The sequence below is a fragment of the Ips typographus genome, linkage group LG10 (assembly GCF_016097725.1).
Source record: "Ips typographus isolate SLU linkage group LG10, UJ_Ityp_2.0, whole genome shotgun sequence".
Classification (NCBI taxonomy): Eukaryota; Metazoa; Arthropoda; class Insecta; order Coleoptera; family Curculionidae; genus Ips; species Ips typographus.
Window position 1 is genome coordinate 4,419,328 of NC_138431.1, and position 14,263 is coordinate 4,433,590.

At 36.7% G+C, this 14,263-nt stretch overlaps 2 protein-coding genes across 5 annotated transcripts in view; one reads left to right on the forward strand and one right to left on the reverse strand.

The window, feature by feature from the left end:
* The window catches only part of LOC145734536 (tyrosine-protein kinase-like otk), a 72,831-nt gene that overhangs the window by 23,469 nt on the left and 35,099 nt on the right, over window positions 1–14,263 (forward strand). The gene's annotated exons all lie outside the window — the stretch shown is intronic.
* Window positions 10,977–14,263, reverse strand: part of MEP-1 (zinc finger protein MEP-1) — an 82,808-nt gene continuing 79,521 nt past the window's right edge. For both annotated transcript variants that reach the window (XM_081987963.1, XM_081987968.1), the window contains one exon: window positions 10,977–11,382. Coding sequence is in view for 1 of the 2 variants with exons in the window: in XM_081987968.1 (XP_081844094.1) it covers window positions 11,333–11,382 (50 nt within the window). In the remaining variant the exon portion in view is untranslated. The remainder of the gene's footprint in view (window positions 11,383–14,263) is intronic.

The following is a 14,263-nucleotide window of genomic DNA, read 5'->3' on the forward strand; positions in this document are numbered from 1 at the left end:
ACAACCTGAAAAAACACCACAAAATTTGGTACAGTCAGAGAGAAAAGCAGTGTCAAAATTTTTGCAGTCAGAAACACAGTTTGAAAATACAGTCAGGAACAAAATCACTTGTAAAACCTACTTAGAGTAAGAAAATTACAGTTTTAAGCACATTTTTGGAATCCCCATTAAATTTCCTATCTAATAACCTGAAAAAACACCATTAAATGTGGTACAGTCAGGGAGAAAAGCAGTGTCAAAGTTTTAGCTGCCAGAAACACAGTTTGAAAATACAGTCAGGGACAAAATTGACTGTAAAACCCACTTGTAGTGAGAAAATGACAGTTTTAAGCACATTTTTGGAATCCCCATTAAATTTCCTATCTAATAAACTCAAAAAACGCCACAAAATTTGGTACAGTCAGAGAGAAAAGCGGTGTTAAAGTTTCAACTGCCAGAAAGACAGTTTGAAAGGACAGTCAAAGACAAAATCGCTTGTAAAACCCACTTGGAGTGAGAAAATTACAGTTTTAAGCACATTTTTGGAATCCCCATTAAATTTCCTATCTAACAACCAAAAAAAAACACCATAAAGCGATACAGTGAAATCAGTCTTCAGAAATGTTTAACAACTATATTCAATACACTCTACAGCTTGACGGTGGTTTTAAAACAGTTTTTGTTTAACCATTTCCTGGCATGGTTTTTCTGCCCATTTTTTGATGTTTCTATCAAATTGTCTAAAACGGCAAAACTTTATAATATAAAATTATTATAATAAAACACACAGGGTGTTCGAGGAAAAAATAAACAAATTTACAACCTTTTTCGATTTTAAATCGTTGCAGTGTCACTTTCAACCATAAAACGTTCAGTTGAAACCAGTTTCAGGTTGGCGTCTTTGATTTTAATAGTTAAAATTGAGCAATTTTTTAGCAAAATATTTTGTATAATCTGATGAAATATTCTTATTATAAAAATATTAAGTGTGCCAAGTAACAATTTCAAATTTAGGGTTAGTTTCTTGGGGCTAGAACGGTCCTGTCCTAGTAAAAACCGATCAAACAACCTGAAAATTTATACGAGGGACCAGCTGAAGACCGATTGTCTTTAAGTCCCAAAAAAAACAAACAATGCAGACGGTTTTGGACTTTGAAAATGTCTCGTCAGCTTTTTGCTTGCTCAGAATTTTGTCCTGTTTTAATGGGACGCAATTTAAATTCGTCCAGAGGACGAAAAAAGGGGTTGACGTAACAAGAAAAAGGCCATAAAGCCTAGATATCTTTACGGGGGCCATATAAAAATGATTTTACGACATTGTTGCTCATAATGGGCACCTTTTGACAGCGCGAGCGATAAAGGAGCAAACCCAATATTGACTGAAACGCGGCCTGAAGACCAAACTCGAGAGATAATAGATAAAACGGTCATGCTATCTTTTCCGTTGTTATTGTAAACGGTACAGAAAAAATAACTTGAAATTCGTGGAGGTGTAGAAGTGCAATCGATCGCCAGCTGGCACAATTCTGCTGGGTAAAGGGTCCTAATGTTACCATAAAAGACAAAAGCTGAGTCATAAGGGGGGACCCTTATGGCTATTTATCACCAGAATTACTCCTGCTGAATAATACACTCCCTATAGACAGAAATTTTGGGAATCTGGTGGAATACTGCACAGAGATTTTGTCAAAAACAATGAAAGTTTGCTTGGAAAACTCAGAAAAACCCTTTACAATGTTCTAATGTACCCTAGACTAGTTTCTTCTGGATAATCATTATTTGTAAGCCTAATACGTGTATCTTCTCAGTCACGAATTTCGTTTGAAAGTCGATTTCCTGGCTTCTAGCGTGTAATTGACTTTTTTCGCCGAACATGGAAAAGTAGGCCGAAGAAAATTGGGAAAACTCGTATATACGCCTTGACGTCTGGCAAACAATTCGCGAAGATGCCAACAAGGATAATGGAAAATAATAAATAAGAGGCACGCACTATGCCTGCAGATGCTGCCCCAATCAAGATGTCACGTTTTGTTCCTTGGACCTACTATGTTCGGAAGTTAGCATCGACAATTTGTCGTGAAATGGAAAAAAACTGCTCATTCTAGCAGTAAGTAGTCAACTAGTAGTCTTTACAACGCTATGCAGCCAAATTTGACAGTTGTGACGTAAAGGAGTACTTACGTAACTGTCAAAAGTCACTCACCAGTTACCTGAAAGTGTAAAATGCCAAATAGATGCGTACATTTGAGGAATTGCACTGTAAAGTTCTGTTTACAGCTTCATGGAGCCAAATTTTACAGTTTTGACGTTAAGGAACAGTTTTATACGTTGCTTGAGTCACGTGACACCTGTCATAACTGTCCAAACTCAGTCACCAGTTATCTGAAGCTATAAAATGCCAAATAGATGTGTACATTTGAGAAATTGCACTGTAAAGTTGTGTTTACAGCATCATGGAGCCAAATTTGACAGTTTTGACGTTAAGGAATACTTTAAAACATTACTTGAGTCACGTGACAGCTGCCATAACTGTCCAAACTCACTCACCAGTTATCTGAAACTATAAAATGCCAAACAGATGTGTACATTTGGGGAATTACACTGTAAGTTGTGTTTACACCTCCATGGAGCCAAATTTGACAGTTGGGACGTTAAGGAATACTTTAAAACTTTGCTTGAGACACGTGACAGCTGTCATAACTGTCCAAAATCAGTCAACAGTGACCTGAAACTATAAAATGCCAAACAGATTGTTTCTTTGAAAAATTGCACTGTAAGTAGTGTTTACAGCTCCATGGAGCCAAATTTGACAGTGGGGACGTTAAGGAAATACTTTAATACTTTGTTTGAGTCACGTGACAGCTGTCATAACTGTCCAAACTCACTCACCAGTTACCTGAAAGCATAAAATGCCAAATAGATGTACATTTGAAAAATTGCACTGTAAGTAGTGTTTACAGCTCCATGGAGCCAAATTTGACAGTTGGGACGTTAAGGAATACTTTAATACTTTGCTTGAGTCACGTGACAGCTGTCATAACTGTCCAAACTCACTCAGCAGTTACCTAAAACTATAAAATGTCAAACAGATGTGTTTCTTTGAGAAAATGCAATGTAAAGTTGTGTTTACACCTCCATGGAGCCAAATTTGACAGTTGGGACAAAAAAAGACTCAAAATAGGACACTTTGGGCTACCAACCAGAAAAAAGAACCACCCTATAGCTCATCAAATAACCGAGTTACAGGGTGATCAAAGTTGACCAACTTTTTGTAAATTTACTGTTTTTGACACTTTTGACGCCATTTTGTTTTTACGCACTTTTTCGTGGTACAGTGATTGGCGCTTACAGGGTGGTCAAAAGAGGACACTTTGGGCTACCAACCAGTAAAAAGAACCACCCTATAGCTCATCAAATAACCGAGTTACAGGGTGATCAAAGTTGACCAACTTTTTGTAAATTTACTGTTTTTGACACTTTTGACGCCATTTTGTTTTTACGCACTTTTTCGTGGTACAGTGATTGGCGCTTACAGGGTGGTCAAAAGAGGACACTTTGGGCTACCAACCAGTAAAAAGAACCACCCTATAGCTCATCAAATAACCGAGTTACAGGGTGATCAAAGTTGACCAACTTTTTGGAAGTTTACTGTTTTTGTCACTTTTGACGCCATTTTGTTTTTAAGCACTTTTTCGTAATACAGTGATTGGCGCTTACAGGGTAGTCAAAAGAGGACACTTTGGGCTACCAACCAGTAAAAAGAACTACCCTATAGCGCATCAAATAACCGAGTTACAGGGTGATCAAAGTTGACCAACTTTTTGTAAATTTACTGTTTTTGACACTTTTGACGCCATTTTGTTTTTACGCACTTTTTCGTGGTACAGTGATTGGCGCTTACAGGGTGGTCAAAAGAGGACACTTTGGGCTACCAACCAGTAAAAAGAACTACCCTATAGCGCATCAAATAACCGAGTTACAGGGTGATCAAAGTTGACCAACTTTTTGTAAATTTACTGTTTTTGACACTTTTGACGCCATTTTGTTTTTACGCACTTTTTCGTGGTACAGTGATTGGCGCTTACAGGGTAGTCAAAAGAGGACACTTTGGGCTACCAACCAGAAAAAAAAAAAACACCTTATAGCTCATCAAATAACCGAGTTACATGGTGATCAAAGTTGACCAACTTTTTGGAAATTTACTGTTTTTGTCACTTTTGACGCCATTTTGTTTTTAAGCACTTTTTCGTGGGACAGTGATTGGCGCTTACAGGGTGGTCAAAAGAGGACACTTTGGGCTACCAACCAGTAAAAAAAAACCACCCTATAGCTCATCAAATAACCGAGTTACAGGGTGATCAAAGTTGACCAACTTTTTGTAAATTTACTGTTTTTGTCACTTTTGACGCCATTTTGTTTTTAAGCACTTTTTCGTGGGACAGTGATTGGCGCTTACAGGGTGGTCAAAAGAGGACACTTTGGGCTACCAACCAGTAAAAAGAACTACCCTATAGCGCATCAAATAACCGAGTTACAGGGTGATCAAAGTTGACCAACTTTTTGTAAATTTACTGTTTTTGACACTTTTGACGCCATTTTGTTTTTACGCACTTTTTCGTGGTACAGTGATTGGCGCTTACAGGGTGGTCAAAAGAGGACACTTTGGGCTACCAACCAGTAAAAAGAACCACCCTATAGCTCATCAAATAACCGAGTTACAGGGTGATCAAAGTTGACCAACTTTTTGGAAATTTACTGTTTTTGTCACTTTTGACGCCATTTTGTTTTTGAGCACTTTTTCGTGGGACAGTAATGGGCGCTTACAGGGTGGTCAAAAGAGGACACTTTGGGCTACCAACCAGTAAAAAAAACCACCCTATAGCTCATCAAATAACCGAGTTACAGGGTGATCAAAGTTGACCAACTTTTTGGAAATTTACTGTTTTTGTCACTTTTGACGCCATTTTTGTTTTGAAACACTTTTTTGTGGGACAGTGATTGGCGCTTACAGGGTGGTCAAAAGAGGACACTTTGGGCTACCAAACAGTAAAAAGAACCACTCTGTAGCGCATCAAATAACCGAGTTACAGGGTGATCAAAGTTGACCAACTTTTTGGAAATTTGCTGTTTTTGTCACTTTTGACGCCATTTTGTTTTTACGCACTTTTTCGTGGGACAGTAATTGGCGCTTACAGGGTGGTCAAAAGGGGACACTTTGGGCTACCAACCAGTAAAAAAAAACCACCCTATAGCTCATCAAATTATCGAGTTACTGGGTGATGAAAGTTGACCAACTTTTTGGAAATTTACTGTTTTTGACACTTTTGACGCCATTTTGTTTTTACGCACTTTTTCGAGGGACAGTGATTGGCGCTTACAGGGTGGTCAAAAGAGGACACTTTGGGCTACCAACCAGTAAAAAAAAAAACACCCTATAGCTCATCAAATTATCGAGTTACAGGGTGTTACAAATTGCATTAAAACTACTTTTTATTCTCTTGTGCGTCATTAAAAACCATACCGTCTCATCCATTTAAATAATTCATTCCACGTGAAATTTCAACATATTTCTGAAGAGGGACGAACTAAAAAATCTCCGCATACTGAATGCAAGCAATTAACTTAGCGTGCTCGGAAAAAAGGGGAAAAAAGGAAAAAATAGGGCTCCTGCATCATCGAAAAAAGAACCAGGAACGCATCTGTTGTTAAATAGGACGTATTCATAATAACATCCCCCTGATGGCTCGATTTCCTAGGCAGAAGGGGTGGGTGATTAAAATCATCGATGTTTGCTTAGGTGGATGCAAAAGAATGAACTTGCCCTACTCCAATCATTCCATCTTCTATAGCTCTTCCATCCAACGACTAACCTACGACATGTAAGAGAGGGACCTAATCGAAATCTGGGGAACTGCCCTTTGTTTGCTATTTAGGAATTTTGTATTGTGCAAGTTTTAGAGACGGAATTCTTGGGGCAACGAGTTCCCAACAAAAGAACTGAAATTTAGAGTGAATTTCCGAAAATTACAGCATTTTCTCGACTTTCTAGCAAGAACCAAACAAAGGTTTGATTTTATTAGTATTTTGTCGTATTTTTAACTGGCGGTGCTTTGAAACAGGGTTTGTTTAGATTTATCACCGAAACCGACACGTGCAACAGCACAACCGACTACTGTCTTCGGTTTATAACGCTTTCCAGTCTAGGAATGGTAATTAAACGGGATAGCCTCATTAAAAAACAACGTACAAGCTTCCTTTGATCGTCAATTACAACACCTTTTGAAACGGTTTTAGTTGAAATTTTTTACAATTTTGACGTCCTGTAGCTCCCAAACCTCGAAACTTATGGGTAGTTATTCAATGTCACGTGATAGCCCAATTCATTAGCTACTTTTTGTACTATTACTGTTATTAAGTAAATGTTTCAAATAGCCAAGTTATTCTGGATTCAGTGGAAACGTACACTAAAATTTTGGTCAGTCAAGTCATTCAATTTACGTTATTAACTTGGGACATCCTGTACACGTTTAGTAACTAATCACTCACAACTGGTTAACAGGAATGGATAGAGGGCTTTAAGGGGAACATTTTGGACTTTTTCCGGTAGCCAAACTCCCAAAAATCACGGAGTTATGGTATTGCAAAGGTTAAGCATCATTTGCTACGACAAAAGGACATATACAATTCAATTTTTGAGACACCGTGTAAACATTTGGTAACTTATCTCTAGTTAGTTAACATGAATGGATAGAGGGCTTTAAGGGGAACATTTTGGACATTTTCCGGTAGCCAAACTCCCAAAAATAACGGAGTTATGGTATTGCAAAGGTTAAGCATCTCTTGCTACAACTAAAGTACATTTACAACTCAATTTTTGAGACACCGTGTAAACATTTGGTAACTGATCTCTAGTTAGTTAACAGGAATGGATTGAGGGCTTTTAGGGGAACATTTTGGAACTTTTTCCCGAAGCCAAACTCCCAAAAATAACGAAGTTATGGTATTGCAAAAGTTAAGCATGTCTGGCTACGACAAAATGACATTTACAACACAATTTTTGAGACACCGTGTAAACATTTGGTAACTGATCTCTAGTTAGTTAACAGAAATGGATAGAGGGCTTTAAGGGGAACATTTTGGACATTTTCCGTTAGACAAACTCCCAAAAATAACGAAGTTATGGTATTGCAAAGTTAATCATCTCTTGCTACGACAAAATGACATTTACAACTCAATTTTTGAGACATCGTGGTGTAAACATTTGGTAACTGATCTCTAGTTAGTTAACAGGAATGGATAGAGGGCTTTAAGGGCAACATTTTGGACTTTTTCCGGTAGCCAAACTCCCAAAAATCACGAAGTTATGGTATTGCAAAGGTTAAGCATCTCTTGCTACAACTAAAGTACATTTGCAACTCAATTTTTGAGACACCGTGTAAACATTTGGTAACTGATCTCTAGTTAGTTAACAGGAATGGATAGAGGGCTTTAAGGGGAACATTTTGGACTTTTTCCAGTAGCCAAACTCCCAAAAATAACGAAGTTATGGTATTGCAAAGGTTAAGCATCTCTTGCTTCAACTAAAGAACATTTACAACTCAATTTTTGAGACACCGTGTAAACATTTGGTAACTAATCTCTAGTTAGTTAACAGGAATGGATAGAGGGCTTTAAGGGGAACATTTTGGACTTTTTCCGGTAGCCCTACTCCCAAAAATAACGAAGTTATGGTATTGCAAAGGTTAAGCACCTCTTGCTACGACAAAAGGACATTTACAACTCAATTTTTGAGACACCGTGTAAACATTTGGTAACTTATCTCTAGTTAGTTAACAGGAATGGATTGAGGGCTTTTAGGGGAACATTTTGGACTTTTTCCGGTAGCCAAACTCCCAAAAATAACGGAGTTATGGTATTGCAAAGGTTAAGCACCTCTTGCTACGACAAAAGGACATTTACAACTCAATTTTTGAGACACCGTGTAAACATTTGGTAACTAATCTCTAGTTAGTTAACAGGAATGGATAGAGGGCTTTAAGGGGAACATTTTGGACTTTTTCCGGTAGCCAAACTCCCAAAAATAACGAAGTTATGGTATTGCAAAGGTTAAGCACCTCTTGCTACGACAAAAGGACATTTACAACTCAATTTTTGAGACACCGTGTAAACATTTGGTAACTTATCTCTAGTTAGTTAACAGGAATGGATTGAGGGCTTTTAGGGGAACATTTTGGACTTTTTCCGGTAGCCAAACTCCCAAAAATAACGGAGTTATGGTATTGCAAAGGTTAAGCACCTCTTGCTACGACAAAAGGACATTTACAACTCAATTTTTGAGACACCGTGTAAACATTTGGTAACTGATCTCTAGTTAGTTAACAGGAATGGATAGAGGGCTTTAAGGGGAACATTTTGGACTTTTTCCCGTAGTCGAACTCCCAAAAATAACGGAGTTATGGTATTGCAAAGGTTAAGCATCTCTTGCTACAACTAAAGTACATTTACAACTCAATTTTTGAGACACCGTGTAAACATTTGGTAACTGATCTCTAGTTAGTTAACAGGAATGGATAGAGGGCTTTAAGGGGAACATTTTGGACTTTTTCCGGTAGTCCAACTCCCAAAAATAACGGAGTTATGGTATTGCAAAAGTTAAGCATGTCTGGCTACGACAAAATGACATTTACAGCACAATTTTTGAGACACCGTGTAAACATTTGGTAACTGATCTCTAGTCAGTTAACAGGAATGGATAGAGGGCTTTAAGGGGAACATTTTGGATTTTTTCTGGTAGCCAAACTCCCAAAAATCACGGAGTTATGATATTGCAAAGGTTAAGCATCTCTTGCTACAACTAAAGGACATTTACAATTCAATTTTTGAGACACCGTGTAAACATTTGGTAACTGATCTCTAGTTAGTTAACAGGAATGGATAGAGGGCTTTAAGGGGAACATTTTGGACTTTTTCCGGTAGTCCAACTCCCAAAAATAACGGAGTTATGGTATTGCAAAGGTTAAGCATCTTTTGCTACGACAAAATGACATTTACAACTCAATTTTTGAGACACCGTGTAAACATTTGGTAACTTATCTCTAGTTAGTTAACAGGAATGGATTGAGGGCTTTAAGGGGAACATTTTGGACTTTTTCCGGTAGCCGAACTCCCAAAAATAACGGAGTTATGGTATTGCAAAAGTTAAGCTTGTTTTGCTACGACAAAATGACATTTACAACTCAATTTTTGAGACACCGTGTAAACATTTGGTAACTTATCTCTAGTTAGTTAATAGGAATGGATTGAGGGCTTTAAGGGGAACATTTTGGACATTTTCCGGTAGCCAAACTCCCAAAAATAACGAAGTTATGGTATTGCAAAGGTTAAGCATCATTTGCTACGACAAAAGGACATATACAATTCAATTTTTGAGACACCGTGTAAACATTTGGTAACTTATCTCTAGTTAGTTAACAGGAATGGATAGAGGGCTTTAAGGGGAACATTTTGGACTTTTTCCGGTAGCCCTACTCCCAAAAATAACGAAGTTATGGTATTGCAAAGGTTAAGCATCTCTTGCTTCAACTAAAGAACATTTACAACTCAATTTTTGAGACACCGTGTAAACATTTGGTAACTAATCTCTAGTTAGTTAACAGGAATGGATAGAGGGCTTTAAGGGGAACATTTTGGACTTTTTCCGGTAGCCAAACTCCCAAAAATAACGGAGTTATAGTATTGCAAAGGTTAAGCATCTCTTGCTACGACAAAATGACATTTTCAACTCACTTTTTGAGACACCGTGTAAACATTTGGTAACTGATCTCTAGTTAGTTAACAGGAATGGATAGAGGGCTTTAAGGGGAACATTTTGGACTTTTTCCGGTAGCCAAACTCTCAAAAATAACGAAGTTATGGTATTGTAAAGGTTAAGCATCTCTTGCTACGACAAAATGACATTTACAACTCAATTTTTGAAACACCGTGTAAACATTTGGTAACTGATCTCTAGTTAGTTAACAGGAATGGATAGAGGACTTTAAGGGGAACATTTTGGACATTTTCCCGTAGCCAAACTCCCAAAAATAATGGAGTTATGGTATTGCAAAGGTTAAGCATCTTTTGCTACAACTAAAGGACATTTACAACTCAATTTTTGAGACACCGTGTAAACATTTGGTAACTGATCTCTAGTTAGTTAACATGAATGGATAGAGGGCTTTAAGGGGAACATTTTGGACTTTTTCCGGTGGCCAAACTCCCAAAAATAACCAAGTTATGGTATTGCAAAGGTTAAGCATCTCACAACAGTTTCGCACATAATTTCGCTTCTTCCTCGAGCAGTATTTATATCTTCTGCAGTACAAATAAGCGTGAAGAAAATGAAAAAAACACTTCACGGACGGATTCACCAGGAGGAAGTGGCGTTACATGGGAAAACTTCAACTGACAAAGAAGTGTGACTAATGGAAAACATTACGTTCCATTGTCTGGACGAAAGGGCCCTTCACTTGATTGTACATGCTTTTACATTATTTTTTATGATTGTCAGAAGAAGAATTAACGAGGTTCTTCTCAATAAATAAATGCTCCTACATTGACAAGAACGATCGTTGAAATTGAGAAACTCAATATGGAATACATTGTTGTAATATTAAATTTCGTTGGTAAAGCTTACATTCTGCCACCTCAAGGATATTATGATAACTTAACAGGAATTTGAAAGTTTTTAAAGTATTTCCAATTTAATTAAGAAAAAAGGTTTCTAACCTAACTGACTGTTGATAACTCCTTTTTTCCATAGAAGCTGAATTTCTAGACTAATCTAAGATCAATTTGCAATTTTTAATTTGTCATTTTCTCATCAAAGTCTACACAAATTTGTAACACTCTGATACTTTAAAAATTCAGTAAAATCACAGATATATTTTCCTTACAGCTTATCTGTTTTTTTGTAATTATCCAAAGCACATTTCCTGGAGACAACAAAAATATGGGTGGTCCACTACATCAGTTTATAATCAGCAGATTGATACAAGTTATGGTAGTTGGGCAGAGAGAATAAATCGTTTGGTGTTGACATTGCAAATAGTTTCACCCACACAAATTGCAACTGAAAGAATCATACGTGGGTAAAGATGGAATTGACATTAGTTTGATGCACTAGAAACTGTTAATGTCTTCTAAAATAACAAGTAAATATTACGTGAACCATGACCCATTTCAGCTTCTTGTATCCAGTTTCAAGAACCGTGTGTGTTGGATAAGGAAAACACTTTAGATAACAGGATCTTGCTGCTTCTATTAAGCCCCTTTCGCCAACAAACCAATCACCATAAACTTCTTTCCAGTTTCTTTACGAGTTTCTTGGGGGAGCATCGATAAATTCAGCTTCGCAGCCACTTTCTACAAAAGGAAAAACAGTTTTCGTTACCATTGTCTAGACTCTAGGACGTTCCCTTATGGGATTCGACTTTTAGTTTTGTTTATTTGAAATAACTAACTTTCAAAATCAAACAAATTTTTTCATTAATTTTATCCCTGTATGTGACTAATTTAAATTAATTTGTATTTATCTGAGAATATGCCAAGTATATGCATTTAACGTATTATGGCATTTTTGGCAGTTTTCAAGACATGACACACATATCTACCGTTATCCTAAACTAATAAAGGCAGTGGAAGATGATTTTCGAAATTCAAACATTTTCCAAAAAAACCGGGCAACTTAACAACGTCACGTGACAACTCCATTGCATTAGCCACGTACGATCATATGATATGTCTTCGAAACAGGGATGTAAAATTTCCGGAAATTTAAATATATGGAAATTGTTCCAGAAAAAAACAAATTTGACTGATAAGTTTGACAGTTATTTTCCCTATCAAGGAAAATTTTCATTTAAGCGTAAAATAATTTTCTTTTATTATTATTTTTATTTTTATCATATTTATTTTTCTTCACAGTTTAGAATAGTTTTGATGAATTATTGGAGACAAGACGTATTTTGACAGGTGTCACGTGACTGTCTAATTAAATACAATTTTAGTACAGTGTGACAGCTGTCAAATACGTTAAAAAACCGTCAAAGATTGTTCGGTCCAAGCTAGAATCTGTGAATAGTGATTCGAGACACATTATTCGAGAAAAAACGTGGTTTCCAACTGTTTGACAGTTGTCACGTGACTGTCTAAGTGAATAGTGTTCTAGTAAAATGTGACAGCTGTCACAAACCCGTCAAACTTTGTTCACTCTATGTTTGTAAGAGTTAAAGACGATTTGTATTTAAGAACTTCATGATCACTAATTTAACAGTTGACACAGTCTAGGAAAATGGTGTCTTAGCAAAATGTGACAGTTGTCAGAAACGTCAAAACTGACAACTTTACCCAATTTGAACGTGAAGCTCAGTCACTGTATAGAAGAGTTTTCTTGCAGAATTCATGTTCAATGTTTTTAGTTTCTTGACTATTGTGACTTGACTGTTTAAGTAAATGGTGTTTTAGTATCACAACTCAACTGTCAAAACTGTCAAAGTTATCGCTAATTTGACAATTGACACCTTCTTAGTATTTTATGACAGTTGTCTCAAAAACGTCAACATTTCCTCACTTTGTTCAGACTGAGCTAGAATCTGCAATAGTAACAGTTTTCTCAAGTTATTCGAGACGAAAACGTGGTTTCTAGATATTTGACAAATATTTTAGCAGTTGTCACGTGACTACCTAATTAAATAGGATTTTAATATAGTGTGACAGCTGTCAAAAATGTCAAAAATTGCTCAGTTCAAGCTAAAATCTGTAAGAACCGCAGATTAGAAGAGTTTTATTTGAGAGAAGACGAGGTTTCTAGCGCTTTGAACATTATTTTGACAGTTGTCACGTGACTCTCTAATTAAATGGTGTTCTAGCATCACGTGGCAGCTGTCAAAAACGTTAATATTGTCAAACTTTGCGCAATATGTGCTGGAATTTTTAAAAAACCCAGCTTAAAACAATATAGTTTATACAGTACCATATTGCAGGCGAGTCGTGATTTTTAGCTGTTTGACAGTTATTTTGACAGGTGTTAGATGACTGTCTAATTAATAAAAATTTAAGTTTAATGTGACAGCTGTCAAAAACGTCAAAATCTGAACAGTTCAAGCTAAAGTCTGTGAGAGTTACAGTTTATAACAGTTGTCCTACATTATTCGAGTCAAAACGTGACTTCCAGCTGTTTGACAATTTTTTTGACAGTTGTCACGTGACTGTCTAAGTAAGTAATGTTCTGGTATTTTGTGACAATTGTCGCAAAACGTCAAAACCGTCAAAATTTGCTCAGTCTGAGCTAGAATCTCTAAGAACCACAGATTAGAACAGTTTTTCTACAATATTCCAGGCAAGACGTAGTTTTTAGCTGTTTGACATTTTTTTGACAGATGTCACGTGACTGTCTAAGTAAGTAGTGTTCTGGTATTTTGTGACAATTGTCGCAAAACGTCAAAACCGTCAAAATTTGCTCAGTCTGAGCTAGAATCTGTAAGAACCACAAATTAGAACAGTTTTCCTACATTATTCGAGTCAAAACGTGACTTCCAGCTGTTTGACATTTTTTTGACAGTTGTCACGTGACTGTCTAAGTAAGTAATGTTCTGGTATTTTGTGACAATTGCCGCAAAACGTCAAAACCGTCAAAATTTGCTCAGTCTGAGCTAGAATCTATAAGAACCACAAATTAGAACAGTTTTCCTACATTATTCGAGGCAAAACGTGACTTCCAGCTGTTTGACATTTTTTTGACAGTTGTCACGTGACTGTCTAAGTAAGTAATGTTCTGGTATTTTGTGACAATTGCCGCAAAACGTCAAAACCGTCAAAATTTGCTCAGTCTGAGCTAGAATCTATAAGAACCACAAATTAGAACAGTTTTCCTACATTATTCGAGGCAAAACGTGACTTCCAGCTGTTTGACATTTTTTTGACAGTTGTCACGTGACTGTCTAAGTAAGTAATGTTCTGGTATTTTGTGACAATTGTCGCAAAACGTCAAAACCGTCAAAATTTGCTCAGTCTGAGCTAGAATCTCTAAGAACCACAGATTAGAACAGTTTTTCTACAATATTCCAGGCAAGACGTAGTTTTTAGCTGTTTGACATTTTTTTGACAGATGTCACGTGACTGTCTAAGTAAGTAGTGTTCTGGTATTTTGTGACAATTGTCGCAAAACGTCAAAACCGTCAAAATTTGCTCAGTCTGAGCTAGAATCTATAAGAACCACAAATTAGAACAGTTTTCCTACATTATT